General features: G+C 39.4%; 1 protein-coding gene across 2 annotated transcripts in view; it reads right to left on the bottom strand.

Annotated features, from left to right (window-relative positions):
• LOC136715721 (tolloid-like protein 2) overlaps window positions 1–23,623 on the bottom strand; it is a 57,360-nt gene extending 33,737 nt beyond the window's left edge. For both annotated transcript variants that reach the window (XM_066693090.1, XM_066693091.1), the window contains exon 1: window positions 23,193–23,623. In XM_066693090.1, the coding sequence (XP_066549187.1) occupies window positions 23,193–23,364 (172 nt within the window). In that variant the 5' untranslated portion in view covers window positions 23,365–23,623. The remainder of the gene's footprint in view (window positions 1–23,192) is intronic.
• Between the last annotated feature and the right edge of the window lie 3,646 nt (window positions 23,624–27,269).

The following is a 27,269-nucleotide window of genomic DNA, read 5'->3' as shown; positions in this document are numbered from 1 at the left end:
AAAAAAAAAAAAAAAGGCAATTTCTGTAGTCTATCAGATGGTCACCTGCTTTGAATTAAATGATGGCATAGACAACAATGTTTGACAAGGCTAGCCATGTGGATATAGTTAGCACTTGCCTTGCAAGTTCCCTTTAAGCTCCTCTTGTTTAGTACGGAGTTAAACTGATGAATGTAAACTCGGTTAAGTTGGCAGATCAGTGGGCCCAATTAATCAACTGTGTTTGGAGCACAACATGTAAAACTTGTTTCTCAAATTAAGCATGAGAAATTCTATTTAAAGAACGAAAGAAATTACCCCAACAATCTGTTTACAACCCTTTCAATTTTGCATGTCTGTATAAAAGTACTGCAACATAAGACGTATGAGGGAAATGTAAAAAGCAAACTGACAAATAAATCTCATATTTAAAAATAAATTAAAATACATATATATTATTAACGCAAGAATAAATATGAAAATGTATGAGATAAGGAACTGTACCATTGGACCAAACTTAACACATATACCCATATATGGGGCATCCGACGTGCAGCCCACCTGACCCTGGGGTGTTGCCCGTCTGAGAATTATAGCAAATGTTTTTTTATCTAATTAGCCAGCACACATTAATTAGTAGGCCAGTAGGGCCTGACCACCTGACTGCCGACACTGCTGTGTAACAGAAAACCGCCAGGTTTCATGCTAGCAGGCGATACTTCACCATTCATATCAATAAAAACGTACTGTGGCCTAATTTCTGATCTAGTAGCCCACTATTGAAAACAATTGGTCGTCCCTGACCTATTCTTTCAGACACAACAAATGTGTACAAATAGAAAGCAGTGTTTCAGGTTTATAGTTCTTGTAAGACTAAATACAAAGACTATTATGAATTAGTAGAAAATCAATTAAATAACGTGGTTTGCTAATTAAATGGAAAAAGAAAGATGTGCAACCTATTACCACAAAAGACTCCGATCCCCCCCTTCCCCCCCAGAATTCCAGAATGCATGCATGCCTAATTTCTGAAGCAGATCCCTACAGCAGTACCTATAACAAAAAAACTGTTTGGGCATTCTGAGAAAACCAGGGCTCTTGCTGCGCTCAAGTTAAAGCCTACTTAAATCAAATTTAACCCAATGTTACACTTTTCTTTGATATGCACAACTGGTAAGTCAGAATCCCACTAACTGCTGCACTCTTCACTTTTAGCCAGCTTACCCAATGGGAAAGGACACTACACCCTGGCACCATGGAGTAGCTTAGAAATAAGAGATAAACACTGTGACCACAACTTTCACATCTGGTGGGAAGAGATGCCCACTATTTCAGGGCAGCTGAACTAACATTGCTTTCTTTAGATGTTGGGCATTCTTCCAACTGATTTCCAACTGACGCACATATTGCACCGGTCCCACAAAGATGCTGGTCTACATCGTCCATTTGAGGACCTCCGGACATCTATAAATAGATCTGTGTTGGCACTATTTGCCATAGCATTGTCACCACCAACACCAGCTAGCAGGAACAGAAGGCGAAAATGATTCAGCCTTCAGGGTCAGGGCAAATAGTTGTCACACCAAATCTATATTTCACCACTTCAGAAGCTTCCATTATTAATTTATTTATATTTCCACCAGAACTTAATAGCCATGGATATATTTTTTGTCTGGAGGGGGAAAAAAAAATAGATCTGAAAACTTCCTTCATGTATGGTCTATACTCCTGGAAGTGTAATCAATGAATGCATAAAAGATACCTCTGTTTAACTGGTATCTTTCAGTCATAGATGTTAGAGAAGAGCCCTGAAGAGATCCAGCTCTAAATGGTTTTCCTGCCTTCGCCTATGACCAGTACAACAATGCCCGAGAGCGTCTAGTGAAGTTCAACAGCTTGGCGTTTCGGGATTCAAGGCACACAGCCTCCGATTACATGGCTCACTACACTTCCCCAAGCTGGGCCTTTTTCAGTGAAATCCCTGGGGAACACTAAAAAATTATAATATAGGTCTAAAGCAACAATGTCAAGCACAGTTCTTCTGTTCTTTGTCCGGGCTGTGCCGTCTTCCATTCCAACCAGGCTCTCAATAACTTCATGGGACAAAATGATCTGCCCTAAAAACACGTAACGGGTGGCGTTTCTTGAATCGGGTTTATTTCGTAAATCATCAGATGCATAACACAGGTCAAATAAAAATGGCATGCAGTTCAGCAAATTATTAGATCAATGCGGTAACAGAACGAGAGCAGCAGCCAGGCAGGCCGGTGGTCATTGAGCTCTGTCTGTCATACATAGATTTATTTTTATTTTTATAGAATGATGCTTAAAAATCCCACGATGAAGAACGGGTTTGTTTTGTTGAGTACGCTCAAGTTGGTTTAGAACAAAGAACTAAAAATCAAACGCAGACAGAGGGGGGAGGTGAGGGAGGGGCAGCATGGTTGATTTACAACATCGCAACAGTTACCCACACCAAGCGCAACCTCACAGTGGAGATGTTCCACAATATGAACTGACCAGGTCACCTGAACGAGAGGAACGGCCTTCTGACTGTCCTGTAAGGTGTGGGTTGCAGGGTTGACATGGAGGAAACACACATACAGAAGAACAACAATATATTTAGAATAATTCTGCATTGCTTTTCAATTGAAGTACATTGATTATTATATAATTATGAGTTAATTTAAATGTCTTTACCTTACTTTTTTTTTTTTTTGATGCAGCAGTTATAGGTTTTAGGTGACAGGACAGCGCCCTGCTGCTGCTTATTTACTTTATTAGCTACCAAGAATGTGGTTTACCCCAAAGAGAAAAAAGAAACATTCCAGATGCTTAATTTTATACTCTTTCTTCCAGTTTGGCGAGACCCCCTTTTACAAAATCATGTTTTCACATGTTTGAATAGCAATCCCAACAGAAATTAGAAAAAAAAAAAAAAACGATCCGTCTCCTTGGTTTGAACTCTGTTTCCCACAAAAATGTTTGTCTGTCATCCCAATCCGTTGCATTTTTAATCAAATCAGCACTCCTACCCAATGCAATGAAACTTTATATGAAATATAACAAATCTAGCACAAACACCAAGACGTCTAGTATTTTCTCTGTTAGAAGCCAAAATGAAAAATGCAGAAAGCATGCTATGACAAGGTGCAAAGAGAAACCATTATTTTCTTCCATTTTCTTCTCTTTGGAAAGGGGAAATGTAGCACGACCTAATGGTCTCTGAATGACAAACCTAATGTTTTACTGCCTACTAAAAACCTGCTTGTTTGTCTGGAATCATTTCAAACGGTGGCGGACTGGACTGGGCTTCTCCTAAGTTTGTCATGTCATACATTGCTAAAGGAGCCCGTGCAATTCGGGTACGACACGAGGTGCCAAAGCACTGAAATGGCACCGGCTACACTGGAAGTGAGGCCGGTGAACACAATGCTTTTCACTCGATTTTGGACAATCGTTTCTGTCAGCTGGCATAAACATCCAGCGAGAAGAAAAAAAAAAAAAAAAAAAAGACTAGTGATGACTTTATCATAAGGCTATAAAACCTGTTTTTCATATAACTTGCTGAATGTTCTCGATTAAAAAAAAAATGAACAGAAACACCACCAAAACAAGTCAAACCAACAAGATAATGTTCTTCAACAACGTTAAATGTGGGCATTATTATTATTAATTAATACATTCTCCACTGGTATAATTCAGTTTGGGTGAGTGCTTCTGCCATTTTTACAGTCACGTGTGGTTTTTAATCCAAGGTGTCTAGATTTCTTACACAAATGCCAACATTGTAAAATAAGTCCATGTGCTGCCAATGCATTAGATAGGGATATTGTTTCCTTACTGGATTAATTCCTCGATAGGTCAAAAGAACTGACATTCAAATCTCTGTCAGCTATTATATATCTTTCTCTGAGAGCACTCCTATTTAACAGTGGTTTTCCTACAATAGAGCGCGCTGAGAGCACCTCCGGAAACATTTAAAGCAAAAGAATCGAGTTTCATTAAACTTAACGGTTCTCAGATAAAGCTGCGTATAGCGGGCAGTGGCTGGGTTGAGCTTTATTTCATTTTCTGAGCTGCAGTCGCGAGGTTTCAGTTAACAAGACTTTAAAGGTATCCTGATAAGCCAAGTTACTGGAATGACAGGAGGATAACAAACATAAGGGACTATTAATCTGCAAAAGCACCTTCAATGACGGAAAGATCTGAACAAGGCTTTGGATTGTAATCAGACACAGAGGTTTTAGACAGTTATCAGTCTATCAAAAACGTTCTGATGAAACTGAGACAAAGCATGGTATTTATGTACCGCACAAAGGGGTTGACCACTTTTCTTTCCTTTTATTTTGCAAGACTTAACTCTGAATGACAAAACATGGGAACTGTCCATTTAAATCCCATTTCATACAACTATTCCTCCCTCCCTATAAGATCAGTCATATAATCTACACTTTTGTTTTGTTTTTTGTTTTGTTTTCCTGTCTGACCTGAAGCTACATTTTCCAGGTCAGACAGGAAAACAGTCAATTCACATGTGACAAATGTATGTAAATAAAAAGCTGCATTTAATTTCAGGTCTGTTTTAATTTTATTAGATTGCAATGAGTTGTGGAAGCAGGTAGCTGTAAAGCAAAGTTATCCGAATGAGCAAATGAAGGCAGAGATAACAGATTGGGAGTGAGGGCTGACAGAGGTTAAGGAGTGGATTAAAACTAGAACACCCAGCAAATGCTAACCCAATAAATCTGAATGCAAAAAAACTACTTTTGAAGCACTGTAACAAATACTTTGACAAAAATAAAAAGGTTTTATGGGGGCAGAACGCTTTTCTAAAATAACTGTGGAAAAGACAATCATACCATCATAAATCAATAGCGACACCTGTTTATATTGGCCATTGATTGAGAGATGGAATTTGCGTTAGTCATATTGCACATTGGCACATACAGTAATCCCTAGCTCTGTGTTCAGATGTCTTCGTTTCATAGGTGCTTTGAGCTACTAATAAAAAGGAAAGTTAAACAGATAGAGCATGGGTTTGTTATGCCAAAGAACAACAAATGAGATGCTTGTTATGCTTGTATGCTTGTATGTTACATTTCACTAAAGGATAACTCCTGTGAAATGAAATGGGATTACACACCAACTCTTCAGGTAGAACGCATTACTTTCAAAGACTGCACCTTCGCAAAAGGGTATAAAGGGTATACTGACTTTAGTTTGGTTTTCCCGACAACTGAAAGCATGATTGAGTGGTGGGGAAGAAAAGTGAAATACCCACATCTTGCTTATTTGAGCTGAGTATGTGTATTCACTGAGAGCAGGTTGTTTCTTCAGATCGAATTTGAAATTGCAATCAAAAAGGATTTAAAATAAGGCTGATACATTTAACAATTCGTTTTAATGATACCAGTTTTCCTACCTTGCAGCCTAACATGTGAATTAAAATGTGAATTCCCTTTCTAGTTCAATCTCATGTTGGAATGTTGAAAAGGTCTAGACCTTTGATTTTAAGTAATGGAGTTTTAAAGTGGTTTCAGAGGATTTCTACCAGTATAAATCTCCAATGATGTATTACTTTTATGCTGCATTCTGTTCTTTTTTGACCACCTGCTTTTGTCAATTCTGCATCTCTTGCATGCAAATCCTAATGCTGACAGCAACCACAGGTGTTTTAAAGACTGCCAACTTAATGCACCGCCACATTCATCCATGATCTTCCACAATCTGATTTTACAGATGTGAAAATACTAAACAAAACTAAGCGGATCATTTGGTAACACTATGTCATTCGACAACAATCTTTGAGAATTCAGAGGTATACTTATGAAAGAAAAAAAACAAACAAAAACACTGAAAACAGAACAAGCAGATGTGTAAGTATTTAAATACATGTTTTTCTCTGCATTCTTTAACCTTTTTGAGTATTTGGTTTAAATTGTATGGGATGGGTGTGTATGTGTGGGGAAGGGGGCCATGGTATTTGGGCAGTGTTTAGCTCCTGAATGTTTCACAAGTAGGATGTAACCCACAATGAAAGCAGAGATGCAGATCAGAATCTATGAAACTCGGTATACAGTACATGTCTAAACAGGTTTATCCTTTTACATGTGCACCTGGTACGCATCTGGAAAACTTGCAAAAGGATAAACGGGTCAAGAGATCTACAACCATAAACTACAGATACGCAGCTAGCAAATGTCAAAATCTAAAAAACTTTTTTTTAATACTACATATTTAAATACAAACAAAGAGTATATGCTTTTTATCTTGGGGAGTATTTTGTGTGTGTGTTTTTTTTTTTTTTTTAACATACAGAACAGTGAGGCAGATGGCGCAGCTTGGTCCAAAACAATAAAAGAAAAGACTTGTGAAGGGAGGCATTCACTGCAACCTTGTGCAGAGAGAAAAAAGATGCCAGAGTCTTTTCTAGGACACAGTAATTAACAGCATACAGATGAATTACAATTCTTTCCTTAACGACATAAAACTTTTTATTCATTGTGGTATAATCTAAAACTGATCGCACAACATGAAAAAAGCAGAACAGTAAATCAAACAGAACTGAGATCGTGTTCAGGAAACTACTGTTTAAATTTAATTTTAGGCATAATTGCAATTAAATATCACACATAAAACAGTACAAATTATATAGCCTATTTATTAAACCCAACCAATTAAACTAGGTTTGTATCTTTAATAAAAAGCAAATGCTGTTCCATAACAATATTTTAAAAGAGACTTAAAAGATTACATTTAATAGCACTTGATTTGTTAAAGATCAAAAGAAACCTAGGAACTCTCGAAACTTGAACAGATAGACAGAGATCGTTCTTTTTTTAATATTAAATACAAAATACATATAAGCCTAATAATGCTGTTGTCCATCTAAACAGGACAAAACCCCACACTGATCAAACTGAAAATGACATCAGACATTTGCAAAACACGTAATAAAGTGTAAAGTGCATAGTCCTGAAACATGTGTTAACTTTATTTCTATCCCATTAAAAGGTAATTACAGGTGAAGAATGATTAACTGAATAGACGTAGTTTGACAAGATGGATAACATCACTATCAACTGTTTTGTAATTGTATTAGAGATATTGAAATACATTTAGCATTTGTCAAGTAGCAAACTGTACTATGAACTTATAACTAACCAAATATGTACCTGCAAAAAGGACAACAATACACCTGCCTCACAATTAGAAAAGGTACAAACCTGCATGTCAACCAGTTCATTTGATGCTATTCCTTGAAGTTCTTTGTACCTTAATGGTTCTCACACAGCACATCATGAGTCTTTTCTTCCAAATGAAACTTAATGGAGAAGTACCACATTGAGAAGCAGTTATTTGTTTTATTTAATTTTAACCAAAGCTATGATCCCTACTGAATGAAAACCCAGTTTTGCCCTGCGACATGATAACAAGCACTCTAATCTGCCTTTGCAACAGCACTGTTGTGGCGATATTTGAGTAAAGCAGAATGTGACTTTTACAATATCATACAGAGCCGGGGCCACACAGCAAGCAGCGGCCCAGCGAGATCCCGCAAAGCAGCTTTCAAAGCAGTGTTAATCCGTCATGGGTAGGGAACACATTTAGCATAGAGGAAGGAGTGCTGTAGGATTAAAGAAGTAAGCCTGCATTTACACCACCAAACTGGGTCCGTCTTCAAAACCTGAATGAATTCTTATTAGATTTCATCTCCTACTATACTGAACACCAGGCCCCCTGAGCAAGCCATCAGCTAAACATTCGTTCGCAGACTCTAACATTCATGTTAAACACTAATGGCACATAACTCATGTGACAGATTGGCTCAAGTAATAACTTCAAGATTCAGAAGATAAAACAATGGTTCATATACAAGTTGTACGAGAAGTATTAGAAAGATGCAGAGAATATGAGCTTCCTCTGTGTCTGGGCTTTGTTGACTATGAGAAAGCATTCGATTCAATATATACAAATTCGGTCATATAAGCTTGAATCAATCAAAACATTGAGGAAACCTATATAAAACTCAATGCTACATCAACTGTCCCACTACACCAAGACACGGAGAATACCAAGATCAAGGAGACAATCTCTCCAAAACTGGTCATGGAAACTCTTGAAGGAATGTTCAAGACTTTGGACTGTCAAGAAACAGGAATCAAGTTAAGTGGTGCTTTTTTGAACAACTTATGATTTGATGACAGTTATAATTGCAAAAACACCTGTACACTTCAAGTTCAAAAACTCTCAGATGCAAGCAAGAAAACTGAACTTAACATGAACCAGAGTAAAACCAAAGTCACGTTTAGCTACAGAAACTGTGGATGGCACCAAGGAGCATGGAAAGATGTATGCTAGGAATAACAAGAAGAGATGGAAAAATAAATGAATCGATTCGAGAACAAACCAAAATGTGACAGTTAAAATGACAATGGGCCGGACACATCGCAAGAAGAACCGATCAATGATGGACAAAGGAAGTTATTGAATGGATACCAGGAGATGAAAAAGACCTAGAAGGCAACAACATTAAAGATGGGAAGATGAAATCATACACTTTGCAGGTGTGACATGGAAAAGAGAAGCTGTAGATGGAAACATCTTGGAGAAGCCAATATGGACTGACTGTGGTGGTGAAGAGATCCATATCTATATATATATATACAGATATGGATGTGTGTGTGTGCGTGTGTTTACAGTCCTCTGATTACACTTGTCACAGCCTGCAATACTAGAAATGAAGTAAAAAAAAGGAGCTTTATAAGAGAAAGTCACAGTCAATACAATATATTAACAGTTAGATACGAGACAAAGTTATTCAAATCCTTGTTCTTCTGATAAACTTCTGAAATGCCTTGTCTAGTATATTTGTTACACAACACCATGGAAATAAATAAACGTGACTGAAAAAATGTTCACTGCAGATTGCGCTTCTGACGTCTTAGATGTGCTACAAGGAGAAGAAAAATGGTCTGGAAAAGTTTCAGCAACTGTGGAAAAAAACAACCATGCTTTTGAAGAATCAGAGGCCATGCATGTCAAAGAGATGTTTGTGGGCTGCCCTATGTAAGTTTCATGCCAGGAAAGAGATCCTGAAATTCATCCACTTTGTACACCAAAAGCAACGCAGGCTGCCCAGCTGGCAGCGTCCACCTCAGCTCCAGTATTTAATCAGAAGTGAGTGAAGGCCAAATGGAAGCAGAAATCGTGTCTCTCTCCTCTCTCTGCACAGCTGATAAGCATGGATCAGGCAGATGTATGCTCCTCCTCAAAAGAAGTACGATGTGTCATGTGCCGAGATGGGGTTGCCTTTCTGGAATGCCCAGACTTTAAAAGTGTAACGGTTTACAACCTGGCACAGTCACAAAACTCGACTTTTCCCATCCCAGCCGGGGGCTTTCCTGAGGCGATTTATGATCGAGGACTAACAGCTTTTCACAAGAGTTTAACTTTGTCCATATTTAAAAAATGCATTGCAGCATAACAAGTGATAGAGAAAAGCTGCGCAATTCAATTAGTGGAGAGATCATCAATCATCAATTCAACTGTTACCCTAAAAGACCAAGATATTCTTTTGTGGACAGGTACCTAGACCGATCAACAGGTTATTCAACCAAGCAGTGTAATTTTCTTAAAGATCTCAAACATGCAAGACAATCCGACGAATATAAAATATCTCCAAAGAGATATTATAGTTCAGTGGCACTTCATCTGGCAATTCAAGCGATCCCAAGGAATACTGATCAATGTACTGCAAACACATGTGATACAATTCCCTTTCTAGGCTGCTAAACAAATGCAATAAATTAAACACATTAAATCACTTTTCATCTCTGTAGGATAAACAAACATTAAATTAACCTGAACACTAAACCCTATGCAGGCTTTCCAAATGTACAAAACAGTAAACCACCAACAAGATTAATCACTTTTATTGCATCATAATTCATGCTTCTCAGCTCAAAAGTAAGTCTAGATGGATTTCGTTGGATTTCTCTGAAAGGCAGCGATGACCTTTTTTATGATGTGTTGATCACAACTGGAACCTGACACCGAGTGAGTGTGTGGGAGTCCCGGGAAATGGGATGCTTGTGCAGGGATCAGATGAGAAGAGCCCACACGTGTTTTATATAATTTATCTCTGGTAAGTGACCAGGCCATGGCAGAGATTTATAGTTAGCACTGGCTGTACTGTAAACAATACAGTGTGCATTGCATGTGGCTTCTTCTGGCAGATGTTCATTTGGTCATTGAAAAGAAGTTGTGCTATACATGAAAATTGCATCATGTTTATTTACTGTATTTACTGCATATTAAATGCATGTTTTGGTCTTCACAAATGGAGAGGAAAAGAAAACAAAAAATCTATATTCATTAGCAGTAATATTATCTGTCATTTATTTATTAACAACCATCTATGGCATTATTATTTAATGCGGCTACTTTATGTAGTCAGTAGCAGATATTACATCACATATAATGCCAACCGCCCCCCCCACTTCATCACCGAGCCTTCTGATTTCCAACCATGAATAAGTTAATATTTAACTATCAAAAGATAAGAAACCTAGACAGTTTACCTACCTGATAAATGAGCTGACTGTTTCTGGCAAGAGGTACTAATACAATAAACTATATTACTGGTATAAAGTAGATATTTCTGCTAACTTATAAGTATGTGTTTGACTTCATAAACAGTCAGAGATATTGTAAAGCTGACACGCATTAAAACCTTGCAAAGTGTCCATAAAATGTACAAGGTTCAATACTGGCATTCAATTAATATACAATAGGCCTGGACCATAATACAAGCCGTGGACATTTCAGGTATAATGAAATCCAGAATGCCATGGATTGCAAACGCAATGGCAGGCAATAGCTTACTGATCTGAAGAAAGGAGCCCAAATCAAGGTCTGTCTGGCTGAACTGTGCATATATTTCAACTGTATTGTAAACCTCTTGCTGCCTGCATTTCCTTGCATGTGATCCGTCTGTAAATCATTGGGTGTTGGCAAATGCATTCACCGATCTTCCAATACATGGAAGAAACGTGTCGGTGATATTTGTTTTTCTGGACTTGTTTGTCTTTAAACCTCTCCACCGAATGAAAGTTTTTTTTTGTTTTTTTCTAATAAAAAGATCTTCAAATGTGTAATCCCCAGGCGTAAACATAAGACTGAGGAACACGAGAGTTTCTGCCAAGCCACCTTTCATTCAGAAGAATATATAAATAGGGGAGAAAAAAAGGATGGCAAAACCTGCTAACCTTCCAATTTGACTCATACATTTATTTTAAGATATTTACAAATACAATCTCCACTGGGATCTGCTATTGGCAGGCAGCACAAGCTGGGTTTTCACAATGATCATGAATTATTAAAATAATAGAGAAGATCGGCACAGGCTGCATTGAAACATCTCAACCAAACTGCTCACATTGAGAGAGAGTCAGTTTAAACTTCCCTTTTGTTCCGATAACAGAGGATAATAAGCACGTTTTTTGTGTGGCACAAAATGCACGGCCTTAACCTTTCTGGAGTGTGCACGTGTGAAGAATGGCAGCATGAAATTATGTTTGATAATAATAGGCATTCAAGTGCTTAATGACAGTTTGCCTTGTTTATTGAGAAATATAAGCTACTATTATCCATCTGGTTAATAAATGCAAGCATATTTTGCATAATCTGTATTGGTGTTTATTGCAGTTAAGGCAGGCTGCTTTCCATAATGATGGACAAACCCCCATTTACTGAATGTGCCATTAAAATAGAACCAAACACAACCACCTATACTGTACTTTAATACATATATACCATTATTAACATATTATGTTTGTCCCTTGTTATTCCAAGTATGCTTCTTTTTGTAATTTCTGAGGGATTGTGTTTCCTTGAAATAAGCACCTTCAGCCTAAGGCTTGAATGTAAACCAACAGTTGGACCAGTTTCAATAAGGATTGTGGGGGTAGCTTGGTCATTAACACAAAGTATTATCAGAACCTCATAACTCTCAAAATCTCCATGAATGGATCTTATTGAGTGCGACAAAACAGATTTGTCAAAATAGCCTTGGCAAGAAACATATCTATATTGAAAAATAAATAGGGACGTTTATTTATTATTTATTACTTAAATACTTCATAGAAGCAATTGCATAATCAACATTTACATTCAGATATCTGATCCAAAAAAAGGCTTCAGGGCCACTTCACACACTTTGTCTAACCTAGGAAAACAATGGAATCATCCAGGTCTTTGTTAGGCCCAAAACTTTCAGCAGTGCCATGCGAAGCTTTGTTCAACGCTCAATGCCGTGATTGGCATGTGGGTCATTTAATCTTAAAGTTAATCCTGTACTGTTCTAATGTGGCTGTTCTCATCATTTAGTTTATTTTATTCAAAATTCCAAACATATTTTTAATCTTTCTATAACATCTCAGATCACAGTCATTATCCTGTACAAAGCAAAGTCCAGTCCTTTCACTGTTCAGTTAAGACAATCTAAACCTGACTAGCAGAAGGGAATGTGTGAAAATAAATAAAAGGCACATTGGACCTTTGGATTTTGATCATCCACAAGAGGAAAAGCCTCCCAACTGACCCGTTATACAGTGAGGGAAAAAAGTATTTGATCCCCTGCTGATTTCGTACGTTTGCCCACCGACAAAGAAATGATCAGTCTATAATTTTAACGGTAGGTGTATTTTAACAGTGAGAGACAGAAAAACGCATTTCAAAAAAGTTATCAATTGATTTGCATGTTAATGAGGGAAATAAGTATTTGATCCCCTATCAATCAGCAAGATTTCTGGCTCCCAGGTGTCTTTTATACAGGTAACGAGCTGAGATTAGGCGCAGTCTCTTAAAGGGAGTGCTCCTAATCTCAGCTCGTTACCTGTATAAAAGACACCTGTCCACGGAAGCAATCAATCAATCAGACTCCAAACTCTCCACCATGGCCAAGACCAAAGAGCTGTCCAAGGATGTCAGGGACAAGATTGTAGCCCTACACAAGGCTGCAATGGGCTACAAGACCATCGCCAAGCAGCTTGGTGAGAAGGTGACAACAGTTGGTGCGATTATTCACAAATGGAAGAAACACAAAATAACTGTCAGTCTCCCTCGGTCTGGGGCTCCATGCAAGATCTCACCTCGTGGAGTTTCAATGATCATGAGAACGGTGAGGAATCAGCCCAGAACTACACGGGAGGATCTTGTTAATGATCTCAAGGCAGCTGGGACCATAGTCACCAAGAAAACAATTGGTAACACACTACGCCGTGAAGGACTGAAATCCTGCAGTGCCCACAAGGTCCCCCTGCTCAAGAAAGCACATGTACAGGCCCGTCTGAAGTTTGCCAATGAACATCTGAATGATTCAGAGGAGAACTGGGTGAAAGTGTTGTGGTCAGATGAGACCAAAATCGAGCTCTTTGGCATCAACTCAACTCGCCGTGTTTGGAGGAGGAGGAATGACCCCAAGAACACCATCCCCACCGTCAAACATGGAGGTGGAAACATTATGCTTTGGGGGTCAAAGGGACGATGGACGGGGCCATGTACCGTCAAATCTTGGGTGAGAACCTCCTTCTCTCAGCCAGGGCATTGACAATGGGTCGTGGATGGGTATTCCAGCATGACAATGACCCAACACACACAGCCAAGGCAGCAAAGGAGTGGCTCAAGAAGAAGCACATTAAGGTCCTGGAGTGGAGAGCCAGTCTCCAGACCTTAGTCCCATAGAACATCTGTGGAGGGAGCTGAAGGTTCGAGTTGCCAAACGTCAGCCTCGAAACCTTAATGACTTGGAGAGGATCTGCAAAGAGGAGTGGGACAAAATCCCTCCTGAGATGTGTGCAAACCTGGTGGCCAACTACAAGAAACGTCTGACCTCTGCGATTGCCAACAAGGGTTTTGCCACCAAGTACTAAGTCGAAGGGGTCAAATACTTATTTCCCTCATTAACATGCAAATCAATGTATAACTTTTTTGAAATGCGTTTTTCTGGATTTTTTTGTTGTTATTCTGTCTCTCACTGTTAAAATACACCTACCATTAAAATTATAGACTGATCATTTCTTTGTCATTGGGCAAACGTACAAAATCAGCAGGGGATCAAATACTTTTTCCCCTCACTGTAAATCTGTCAGCTTGGCAAAGGTTATAACTATAAAGTATGATTTTAATTTCCTTTGCTATTCAAAGAACAACATTGACATCAGGTTACATATTTTTTATATCTGTAATACTTATCCTCCTAAGACAGTGCTGTCACCTGCTCCAGATGGAGGAACAGAGAGTCAACAAGCACTGTGCATTCAACACCTGAGTTTCTTTTTAAGTCATCCTTCCCAGTATTAAGGTCAACCACCATTGATTTGCTCCTGAGGTAAGGCACTGGGTAAAGATCAGTCTGTCATGCATAAATAGTCATGAATGAGCCACCCACACCTTTTTTATGTTTATGGGTTCCAGAAAGATCAGCCATCAATACATCGACAATGTACTGTTTTGAATTTTCTAACCATGTTTACCAGGTTCTTCAAGGCTACATATCCCCACCACTAGATCAAATATTCAGATGGCATACTGTCAAAGAGATCCCAGTCAGGTATTGATCTCACTACTACAAGACACAAATATCTATTACAGCTACTGTACAACAACTGTGGAAGCTCAAGCCTGAACTGAACAGCAATCCAGTCAACACTGAGCAGATTGGATTTAAATATTCCAGCAGAGAGATTTTGTGAATGAAAAAGACTACTGCCAACTCCAAAGTGCAATTCTATGGTATGTTTTAATCAATTTAACGAACTTTAAAAGTGATGGAGTTGTCTAGCTTAGTACCCAGTGAACTTATTTAACTGCACCTTAATCCTGTAAGGCACAAGCCCAGTATTTTGACACACTGGCCTGCACAAAGAAAATGCAATCCAAAAGATAAAACAGACAGATTAGATTCTCAACAGCAGGAACATGAAAATGCAAAGGCTTCTGGTGAAACGGCATGGCCGATTCAGCACATGCATGATGTGTCGCACACGTGATACTCAAACGCTCACCAGATTGTCAACAATCACCGGGACAAAAAGCACGTTGTTCGATCTGCAAAGTCAAACGCAGACGCGACTGGCTTGCACACAACCTCTTGTAAACCGACACTATTTGCAGAGTCACTGGATCAAACTGTCAGCAATTTTACCTAAGGTCTAACCTTGAGTGCTACTGGGCAAGAACTCTCATCACAGTTTAATCGAAAAAGGCATGATCCAGACCAGCTCAGAAAATAATGATAGTGCAATCACAAAAAATGCTTTTCCCTTGCTTACAAAACATAAATGTCAAGTGCTTATTTCTGAACTATTAGAGTATAAACAGCAAATAGCTGCCAGCAAGGACAAGCCATAATAGGAGTGCATTTAATAACTTCAATGTCCTGATTTACAAAGCATCCTCAATATAAAAAAAAACATTCAGAGAACCACTTGAACTAGAGGAAATCTATAACCGCGGCACCGCACCATTCTCCCAGCCACTAACTTTTGTGAAAAGAACATTGATAATCTGATCATGGAAAATATTAGTGAGAGAAATACTTGGCGGAGCAAAGTTTTGGGAGGTAAAACACATGAAGCATCCCATTTTCTTATTGCTTATACCTTAAAGCATGACTGATGTGGAAAAGCATCCTTCCGTCAAATTTGTAGAACAACAAAACCAGGAGATGAAGTGAAGGCCGACACAAAGCATGATGGGAAACTTGAACCAGCATCAAAAGGTAAGGTGGAAAAGAAATGCTATAAATATTCAAGCAATCACTGTCAATTGGTTAAAATATTATTTGATGATGATGATGACTCCTTTCTAGTGGACGCAGGATTGTAGTTCAAAGCTGGAATGCACCAACTTGAAGATGGAAACAATTACTCCCAATTGTAAGCCGAGACAGAGAAGAGAGACAGGAACAGGTTTATACATGCACCCAAGGCAATTCTGGACAAAAGAAACAATGGGATTTCCTATAGTCTAGACCCCAAGATTTGTAAGCACATTCATTTGTATGGGATTGTGTAGACTTTTTTTTTTTTTTTTTTTTAAAGGGGGTCTCAACATTTTCAAGAACTCTAATATTATATACAGTGAGGGGAAAAATGTATTTGATCCCCTGCTGATTTTGTACGTTTGCCCACTGACAAAGAAATGATCAGTCTATAATTGTAATGGTAGGTGTATTTTAACAGTGAGAGACAGAATAACAAAAAAATACATAAAAACGCATTTCAAAAAAGTTATACATTGATTTGCGTGTTAATGAGGGAAATAAGTATTTGACCCCTTCGACTTAGTACTTGGTGGCAAAACCCTTGTTGGCAATCGCAGAGGTCAGACGTTTCTTGTAGTTGGCCACCAGGTTTGCACACATCTCAGGAGGGATTTTGTCCCACTCCTCTTTGCAGATCCTCTCCAAGTCATTAAGGTTTCGAGGCTGACGTTTGGCAACTCGAACCTTCAGCTCCCTCCACAGATTTTCTATGGGATTAAGGTCAGGAGACAGGCTAGGCCACTCCAGGACCTTAATGTGCTTCTTCTTGAGCCACTCCTTTGTTGCCTTGGCTGTGTGTTTTGGGTCATTGTCATGCTGGAATACCCATCCACGACCCATTTTCAATGCCCTGGCTGAGGGAAGGAGGTTCTCACCCAAGATTTGATGGTACATGGCCCCGTCCATCGTCCCTTTGACCCCCAAAGCATAATGTTTCCACCTCCATGTTTGACGGTGGGGATGGTGTTCTTGGGGTCATTCCTCCTCCTCCAAACATGGCTAGTTGAGTTGATGCCAAAGAGCTCGATTTTGGTCTCATCTGACCACAACACTCCTCTGAATCATTCAGATGTTCATTGGCAAACTTCAGACGGGCCTGTACATGTGCTTTCTTGAGCAGGGAGACCTTGCGGGCGCTGCAGGATTTCAGTCCTTCACGGCGTAGTGTGTTACCAATTGTTTTCTTGGCGACTATGGTCCCAGCTGCCTTGAGATCATTAACAAGATCCTCCCGTGTAGTTCTGGGCTGATTCCTCACCATTCTCATGATCATTGAAACTCCACGAGGTGAGATCTTGCATGGAGCCCCAGACCGAGGGAGACTGACCGTTATTTTGTGTTTCTTCCATTTGCCAATAATCGCACCAACTGTTGTCACCTTCTCACCAAGCTGCTTGGCGATGGTCTTGTAGCCCATTCCAGCCTTGTGTAGGTCTACAATCTTGTCCCTGACATCCTTGGACAGCTCTTTGGTCTTGGCCATGGTGGAGAGTTTGGAGTCTGATTGATTGATTGCTTCTGTGGACAGGTGTCTTTTATACAGGTAACGAGCTGAGATTAGGAGCACTCCCTTTAAGAGACTTCTCCTAATCTCAGCTCGTTACCTGTATAAAAGACACCTGGGAGCCAGAAATCTTGCTGATTGATAGGGGATCAAATACTTATTTCCCTCATTAACATGCAAATCAATTGATAACTTTTTTGAAATGCGTTTTTCTGGATTTTTTGGTTGTTATTCTGTCTCTCACTGTTAAAATACACCTACCATTAAAAATTATAGACTGATCATTTCTTTGTCAGTGGGCAAACGTACAAAATCAGCAGGGGATCAAATACTTTTTTCCGTCACTGTATTAAAGCTAAGGTTCCCTCTGGAATATCCCCCAGGAATTCAGTTAACATTTTAATAGTTGTTATGAATTTAGGATGCCATAAACGCTATGCAACTTTGTATATAAATGAGAATCAATGACTGATGGTAATCTAGAGGCGGTCTGTGAGTTTCTGATGAACACGTACTCAGGGTAGCCTCTCCACTTCACTGTACTTTAGATATGCCCGACTCCGATTCCATTGTCAATGGCCAAAAATCACTGGAACTCAAAACTGATAGCAGTTCTTAGTTAAACCACCATACTAGATAAATGTTATTGACCAGAGGACTGCTTTTCCATGATTTAAGTAAAACTGCTGTAATAACATTGTCATGCTATTCTGCATTACTTGCCTTCGATCACATTTATAATGGTTTATCATCAAACACCAGAACAAGCAGTTTGATGCATTTTCATACAAGATAGGGTTTCTTCTCCATTTCTCACCAGTTTCATGTCGTACTGAGTGTGTCCTTATTGATTTTCTGGAGAGGTTTCAGCTTAGAATAATAGCCACCCAAGGTGACTTAAAAACAAATTGAACACTGTGAATGTTAGTGCATAGCATTGCACTTTTAAAGTGGGATAATGATCTTTTGTTTCCTCACAAAACTACCTTGCAGTAAATTTGCAAAACAAACAAAACTACTAACAGGTAAATCAGTCACAATAACTCATAGTACTGTAATGTGATGTGCAACAGGTATAATGAAAGCATGAAAACATCTGCATGACCAACTAATGCCAAGAGGTGCTGTGGGATTTACGAAGCTGAAAAACTTTTAAATCAAATTTAACTCCACAAATCAGGTCACATGAGCCCCATCTCTATGTGGGTGCACTGTTCGGGGCACAGAGCGGAAATCCCTCATCCTGGGCCGAGACTTTATTTTTTAAATACACAGGGATCCGATCATTTATTTGTGCATGGTTTTACAGCATACACAGTGTTTAAATGTCTACATTTCTGGATATCAACAACATTTGTAAAAACAAAAGTCGGTTCTCTTATTGGTTGCAGTACAAGAAAAAACTACAAATATCACACTATCAACACTGAAGTCTTTTTTTTTTTTTTTCCTTCATACACTTACTTGGCAAGCAAACCCAAACTTATTTTTTGGCAATTTTAATCACAAACTCTTATTGAAATTCACAAAGCTACTCGCCTTTGTCCTATTCTGTGACTTGTGAATTCTCTCACATGGTAGCAGTATGCAACAATGCTGTTTTTCTTTGATTCTAGCTACATTTGCAGTCATTTTAAATTGTATTGTGGATATGATGTTTTCTAATTAACTTTCTTTTAACCTGTGAGGGAAATGTGCAGCCTTTTCACAGAGCATCCAAGACTTATATTGAAAGCAACCTCCTATTACTTTTGGGTTTTTTCCATTTATTTTTGGTACAGTACCTTGATGTGATGACATGGGTCTCCTTAACAGTATCTGCTTTTAATGCAAACTGACAATGTTCCTTGTCCAGTTTTTGTTTTTACACATTAAACTTGGCATTTTTAATAAACCTGTTAATAATCCAATATAGCAAAGAACAAAAAACAGACAAGGCAATATGTGATGCCTGCTGACTTCAGGATAAACATTTGCTCTTATCAGTTTGTGACATATTCCTAATATTACTACACAAGGTGTGGCCATTTGCACATTTGCAGTTAAAAGGCACCAAACACTCACTGAAGTTCCGCTTTAACAACTTTGGTCTTTATTTTAATGGAGACACACCCAGTCATTTTTAACAGGAAATATGCAAAGATTCAAACCAAGGTTTTGTTCTTCTGAGAATAAAACTACCTCTTTACCTTTCTTATTGGAGTCATTCATGACCAGAGGAGCAAAAGAAAACAAAAAGTTAAACAAGGGGCAGTCTAGGAGATTACATGTGGTGATTTACCATTGTACGCAAAGCATACCACCCCCCGGGTTCTGAGAAGGCTGCCCACAGTAAAAATACATACATATGCAAGACAATCCAGACTCTATAGCAGACAACAAAGAACAAGAAAGTTGAATTCCTTAACTGGCCTGGTTTTCCTTAAAAAACCTGTGTGGTTCATGTTAATTTCTCCCTCTGCAACAATCTTTTAAAATAAACAGATCATATGTTAGTCTTGCAATATAGAATGTAAACAAGTAATCTGTTCCAAATGAGAAGGGAGAGAGAGTCATCATTTTAAGTTATCTGACGCACTTATGCATTCCCAGGCAAAGTGTTTAACTGTTCAAGTTAAAGATCTCAGCTGCTTATTAGTATTATTCATGGTTAAAATAACAATAACCCCTGGCACAGTTATTGCAGTTTTATTTTTTAATGAGATCGCAGGTCACATGCTGTGAAATAACAAACACTTCCCACATGCAACTTCCAGATTTAACACACCATGTCCACGGACTCAGAAAGCACGGATTCTTAAAAAAAATAATAATAAAAAAAAAATCCCAAAGCCCCAAGGTTTTACAGAAGCATTTTTCTTTCAACTTCATCACTCGCAGCTGTCAGGTCATAGCAGCCTCAGATAGTGGGTCAGTATCTTTCCATCTGACCGGCAACAGTCTCAGGAGTGCCCTATAAAAGTAAGTGGGCCAGGACCAGACAGGAAACTGATACATTGCTCTTGTTTATTGAAAAGCTGCCCAGGAGGCCCAAAGTCTTGTCACAGATCAAGTTAATATTAGTAAACATAGTTGTTCATGAGACGTCAAACAAGGCACAGTTTCAAGCAGGACCACCACCACTGCTGAGACTCTGCTCTTGTTAGATCCTCTTAAACTCATGGGGTGGTTGCGTTTACACAATTCATCATAAGGGCCAGTGAAACAGGTTCACTATAAATAGGAAGATGCAGGAAAAGAAAGAACTAACGAACTCCTATTCCTCCTCCAAGATCTGCTATCCAATCAGTGCTGAGAAACTGAAATGCAACGCGGTTATGGACTAAAGGAGGCCAAAGCATAAAAGTACGATTGATGCAATGGCCTGGGATCTCTGATGAGATTAGTTTTTTTTTTTTTTTAATCATATATTTGACTGACATGCTCCCTGCCATGACTGAGGGAGGGTGGGTCGTTTGTGAAGAAAGTCACGAGTCCTGTGTTTAACAAGCTGTACTTTGTTTCCAATTGAAGGATCATAAATTATCCTCAGATAAGTTACTGGAGCAAATGTCTTCTTTTTAAAGATATATCATTACCTACAGCACCGCTATATTTAATTTACAAAAGTATAACCGCACAAACAACTAGAATACTAATGAGCATTTCAAAATGCTATAGATTTTATAAAAGATCTACTTCAAAAACAGGTTCTGGAAAACATGTGCAGGCCTGTGACCCTTTAGTAATAATAAAGGCAGGTGTACTGTATGTTGACAACAGTTAGCTATGATTTCAGCACATCACTGTGACAGCTTGTCTTGTGCAGTGTGTGTAAAATAAATCTTAGCTACAGTTAAAGTCAGGGGAGCATGACATGATTTAAATACACACATTATGTTTCACTTTAACCAGTGAAATCCTCCACTTGAAACGCAGTTTAGGGATTACAATCCAGACATTCTTGGTTTAAATCTGGGCTACGTCATAATTGACTCTTGACTGGGATTTCCCCAGGGGCACTAAACAATTTGCCAATTGCTGCTGGCACTTGAAGTCAACTTTGGCTTGCTGGGCACCTGCAAAAACCGCCGTGTTGCTTCAGTCCTCACTATAAATACTCGGCTCTTCTAAAAACGGCTGCTGAATCCACATTAGGCAGGATTATAATCAGTATAACATAATCTACATGGCAAACTCAGGAATACACATGGTAGGTAGTTAAAACATCTATAAAAAAAAAAAAACTAGATCTCAGACACTTTTAAGGCCTGATGATCTTACATTCCTTAAATAAATTAGCTAAAGCACTTTGATTGAAACAGTCCAAGTTGAACAATGTCAACAAACCAATTTACTGGTGATATGGTCAGGTTATTGCTTTGTGTGCAATAAAACCTGTATTTGGTCCTACACATGGCTAATTTAAATATCAACTTCACACCTTTTCCCTTAATTTCAGGGAAGTTGGGAGGAAACAAGGAGATCTCTCAATATAAACAAAACCTCAGCAAAGGTGATCCAAAACACATGTCGAAGAAAGAAGAACACAAACTGGAACTACACCACTGCTGGAATTCACTGAACTGAAATCCACAGGATGTGAATCTGGAGAAAGGTCTCACGTACAAGTCCCCCCACCCTTCCTGAACACATCTTTCCATCAGGTTTCGTCCTGCCAAGGCAGATGTGCTTTGACTGAGGTGGACACAAAACACTAGTCCAGCTGGACAACGCTCAGTGTCTCACCGCAAATCCCCATCATAACCTGCTTCAGAGAGCCGGCCTCTCCCAAGAGAATACAGATGCTGGCAAACTACATCAATATCAGCCTCTGCAAACAACAGTGCAGAATAATGTTCCTAAAGAAACATCAGAGGCTTGGAAAGCACAAATGGTTAACACTTCGCATGCCAATTGTAGAGAGGAGAGCAATGCACAGCCCTGATCAAATTAAATACAGAGTGTGACATCAGAATAGGTAGTTGGTGAAATATTGCATCTTATTGAATACATGCTCCTTTCATTTCTTAAACACAATCTCTGATCTATAACAGCTCTGTAACCGGCACATAGGATATTATGTTGAGTAGTTGCTAGACTTTAGTGCATAAGCTTGCATATCCCCCCCCTACCAGTATCGACCAGCTGTTGGGTAATAACATGCATGTCATTTATTCAAGACATCTTTTTAATGGGCTCCGGGAGTAACGTGCGATTATGCGCTGCGTATTGTCTTTCAGCATAAAGCAAAGGCGGTTATTGAAACATGGTGTACGAGGAGAGCACTTTCAGAGAGGGGGGGAAACAGTTGCAGTGCGACGGGCAACAAGTAAGTCTCACGCATCTACCTCTGCACAGGTTGCCCCACCACCAGCAGCCAAACCCAAAAAAAGTTTTCAAATATTAAACTTGACCTTTACCTGCGCAGCCACTCAAGCGCCAGATACTGATTGATCCGGGGGTGGCTTGCCCGGCAGGTCCGCGACTCGGATCATGTACGACTGTGTTTCAAGTATGGAGCACACATCCAAACTAGTTTCACAGCAGCCACCTCTTGAAACCGGGGATGCATTTAACGTAGGCAGGAAAACAAGCACCCCCCCCACACACACACACACACACACACACACACAGGAGCCCGAACCACTCTGTCAGAAGGAAGAAACCCACACAATGCGTTTGTAGATCATTTGCATCTGAATGCACATATCGCGCAGGCAGGGCGAAGTGACTGATTGTTGACCAGTGCGCTTGGCACTGAATGCAAAGAGAAAACGCCGTGCAACTTATTAGATAGTGATGCACGCTTCAAATAGAGAGAGAGAGAGAGAGAGAAAACCTCTTTTTTTTTTTTCCCTCTCTCTCCAATTGCCATTACTTCTTTCAAGCACTCACCGGCTTTGCAAGGGTCCAAATAGTTGAGCTCATCGGGGGAATCAAAACTACTAGGAGGGGACGTCGTGGAGTCGTAATCCAGAGCCGCGCTCCAGCGGGCTATCACGACCAGCGAGAGCTCTACTAGTGTCAGTGTCCGGAGGGTCTTCCTACGAGGTCCGCAGCGGCACATCGCTGGGGCAGGAGCAGGCGCAAAGCCCGGCAGCTCGCTGGGGGGAGAGGAGGAAAGAGCGACGCGGCCGGAGGGAGTCGGGGGGACGATTTGGGGAGGAGGAGAGGGACTTGCGCTCTGCCGGCGGTGTGTGGGAGAGAGACGTCGTCCTGCGCCGCGCTGCTGCTGCGCCCCCCCGGCTGCTGTGATTAATGAGCGGGCCGTCTCCGCGCACAGGCACCCTCTCTGTCTCCGCTTCCCGGGGGCGTGTCCTGGCGCTGTCAATCAGCCCCCTGCCCCGGATCAAACGGAGTTCGAGATACCTACGATAACGTCATCAAAATACGGATGCGCACAGGTACGGGACGTACCTGTGCGCATGCGTATTTTGATGACGTTATCGTAGGTATCTCGAACTCCGTTTGATATAGTAATCATTTTTGTAATAGTGTTTTCAATTATCTAAAGAAGTGCTTCCCCAGGATGTGTTGCCTTGTACTTCACCCCAGACAAGAGTATGTCCTCGGAGATCCCTGGTCCCTTGACACAAACGGTCCATTTCTGCTCAGCAGCCACAGGCAAGGATGAAAACACTTAAATACCAATGAAAAAGTTCACGGTGATCGGCACATATGATGAGCATAGAGACATAGAATTCAATTCATCTTTTGAAGTTATTGACAGTATGTGGGTGGGAATCTGTGCAACACACAGTTACCTTAGGCCCATCTGGGTTGCAGAGTCCGCACTTATCTTTCCATCGATAACGTCTGTTTGTCATCTCCCCTGAAACGGCTGATTTCAATCCCCCCCAGTGGCAGAACAAATGGTACACCAGCAAACCTCACTAATCTGACACATTATCAGTTTCCTACAGTGGCTAATTGTAAATGACATCCATCCTTAATTGAAATCAACCAAAACATATTGCACTGTATATGCCAATGTAAAGGGTATTGGATAAAATGCAATCATTTTATCAAAAACATTTACATATACAACCTATTTTAGCCCTATGTTATATATATACAGTTCGGTCCATGCATATTTGGACAGTGACACAATTGCCATCATTTTGACTCTGTACACCACCACAATGGATTTGAAAGGAAACAATCAAGGTAACGGCGGTTATAAACAACAATGATAACAAAGATAAGCAATGTAGAGTTTCATCTTTATCTTGAGGGTAATTACATCCAAATTGGGTGAGTGGTGTAGGAATTACACCCATTTTTACATGCAGTCCCCACAATTTTAAGGGCTAATTTGGGCAAACTAACATAATCATGAATTAAACTGTGAGTTTCAATACTTGGTTGCAAATCCTTTGCAGTCAATGACTGCCTGAAGTCTGGAAGCCATAGACATCAGCAGATGCTGGGTTTCTTCCCTGGTGCTGCTCTGCCAGGCCTGCACTGCAGCTGTCTTTAGTTCCTGCTTGGACAGATGAGACAAAGATCAACTTGTACCAGAATGATGGGAAGAGAAGAGTATGGAGAAGGGAAGGAACTGCTCATGATCTGAAGCATACCAGCTCATCTGTGAAGCATGGTGGAGGTAGTGTTATGGCATGGGCATGTATGGCTGCCAAGGAAACTGTTTCTGAAGTGTTCAGGGCTATATTATCTGCTCAGATTCAGCCAAATGCTTAAAAACTCATTGGACAGCGCTTCACGGTGCAGATGGACAGTCTATGGGCTCCAGACTTCAGGCAGTCATTGACTGCAAAGGATTTGCAACCAAGTATTGCAACTCACAATTTAATTCATGATTGTTATTTTGATCAAATACTTTTGAGCCCCTAAAATGGGGGGGGGGGGGGGGTACATGTAAAATGGGTGTAATTCCTATACTGTTCACTCAGTTCACTCAAGATAAAGGTGAAAGTCTACACTTAAGGCACATCTTGATTGTTTCCTTTCAAATCCATTGTGGTGACGTAAATTATGACAATTGTGTCCAACTATTTGTGGACCAAACTGTATGTATATATGTATGGTATGCATGTGTATATATATGATTGAATGCATGAAAGTTAAATGTATTCATCTTTGACAGTGAAAAGTTTTTGTTACCCTTTTTGTTGACCCCACATACATCTTAGTCACAACTATTATCATAATCACTAATTTATTACCAGAAGTGCACAGAAACTGATCTTTCACATGCAGACGATGGAATGATGGAAAATGGGTCTGTAAAGAAAATAAGCACTTTTTATTACTTGAACATGAATAAACTAGACACACTAACAGGGGCATTTTGGAGTGTTCTTGAACAGTAGTTTGGTATGACACAGCGAATACCCCCAGAAGAAATTGAATTATAAAGTTCCTCTTCAACTCAAGTCCTGCACAGGTCATCATCAAAGTATCATGATATGGTATAACATATGTATACTATACCCATACATATAATTGTGTTTAAAGGTGGGATACACACACTTTTTTGCAGATGCAGCAAGAGAATATAAAAGCAGAGTATATTAAAAACAAGGGTCACCATCCTTGCAAAAACACCAGGTGTGTAATGACGGTACAGCAGTAAATGTGGAGGTAAACAGGAATTAGACATCAGCCGCATCAGCAAAATCTACACCATCCCATGATGATAATGAATAGATTGTGAATACAGCAATGAGTAAATCTGTACAATTGGCTGTGTTAGGATTTACATCACAGTGTAAGCTATTATACGCCACAATACTAGACAACTCTAAAACTGGTTTAACCCTATAAATAAACTCAATAAAATCACATCAGATAATGCTGACAGAGAATGAAATCCTAGATTTTTTCTAGTTAAATCACAATTAGCTTCACTTAAAAAGCAACAAACAAAAAAGATGGTATAGGATGGTGACGGGAGGTAAGAAACAGGAATGGAGATTTACAAACAATCTTTAACCAAGTAGAATTAACTTCAATGACATTTAAGTCTATTTATGGCTTAAAAGACCCATTAAGATATTTTTATTCAAATCGATTTGTAATCCTAGTGCTACTGCTGCTTAACACTGACTTCATTTAATATATTAGACAACAGAATGTTCAGAAGGTGCGATCATGTAACAGGTAATATTTTAATGCTTCTTTAATGCTGCCTTGTTTGTATAGACAACAGAAAAAACAACCTTTAAAACAGACAAATTGGTATGCAGCATACAACAACTAACCTAAACACGGTAAGTTATGAAGATCAAATTCAGCATGTGTGTGCACCTCATTAAATTTAAAGATATTGTTGGTTTCTTCTATTCATTAGATGTTAATATATTGTATATCCAGTGCCTGGAGAGGTATCAAAAGATAGTGTTTCACTGGGCTAAACTGCCTGCAGATAGAACCACAAAATCCAAGATTAATCAAAAGTAAGAAACTAAGAACTCCTGAAGCTTGGACGGTCCCCCCCAAAAACATTAAATTATGGAATATAAAAACCCACCTGCATTGGTGGATGTTCTTCAAAGTACTCGATTTGGTGGGAACTGCAGGTGCTTCTTTTTAATTCACTTAAATAAACTTCTGGATCCTTAAAAATGGCTACATATATAATCAAGTTTCCTTACTACAGTAAGTATCGTACCCAATTCATATTGGATAGCAACACAGACTGAAAAAGTAATATGCAACGCCTCTTTAGATTGTGTTTTCAGTTTGGCAGTTACATCACCAACCAGTATGCAGGACATATTTTTGCCCACACTGTAACCAGTGGGTGGGTGACAGTTTAGATAATTTTGTCAATAACAATTACAATTATGATATCTAAAGAAGCTTTAATCCTAACAAAAGCTTTACATTGACCTATAATTCCTGAAATTTTAAAAGGTCAGTGTTTCAGGATTGTCACAAAGCTCTGATGAATCCAACAGGATGAATGGAGCTCTAATTTATATAAGCAACGATTTATTAACTTGACCT

This window comes from Amia ocellicauda, chromosome 20, assembly GCF_036373705.1.
Source record: "Amia ocellicauda isolate fAmiCal2 chromosome 20, fAmiCal2.hap1, whole genome shotgun sequence".
Taxonomy (NCBI): domain Eukaryota; kingdom Metazoa; phylum Chordata; class Actinopteri; order Amiiformes; family Amiidae; genus Amia; species Amia ocellicauda.
Note: the sequence above shows the minus strand (reverse complement) of the source record. Positions and strands in the feature narration are given on the sequence as shown.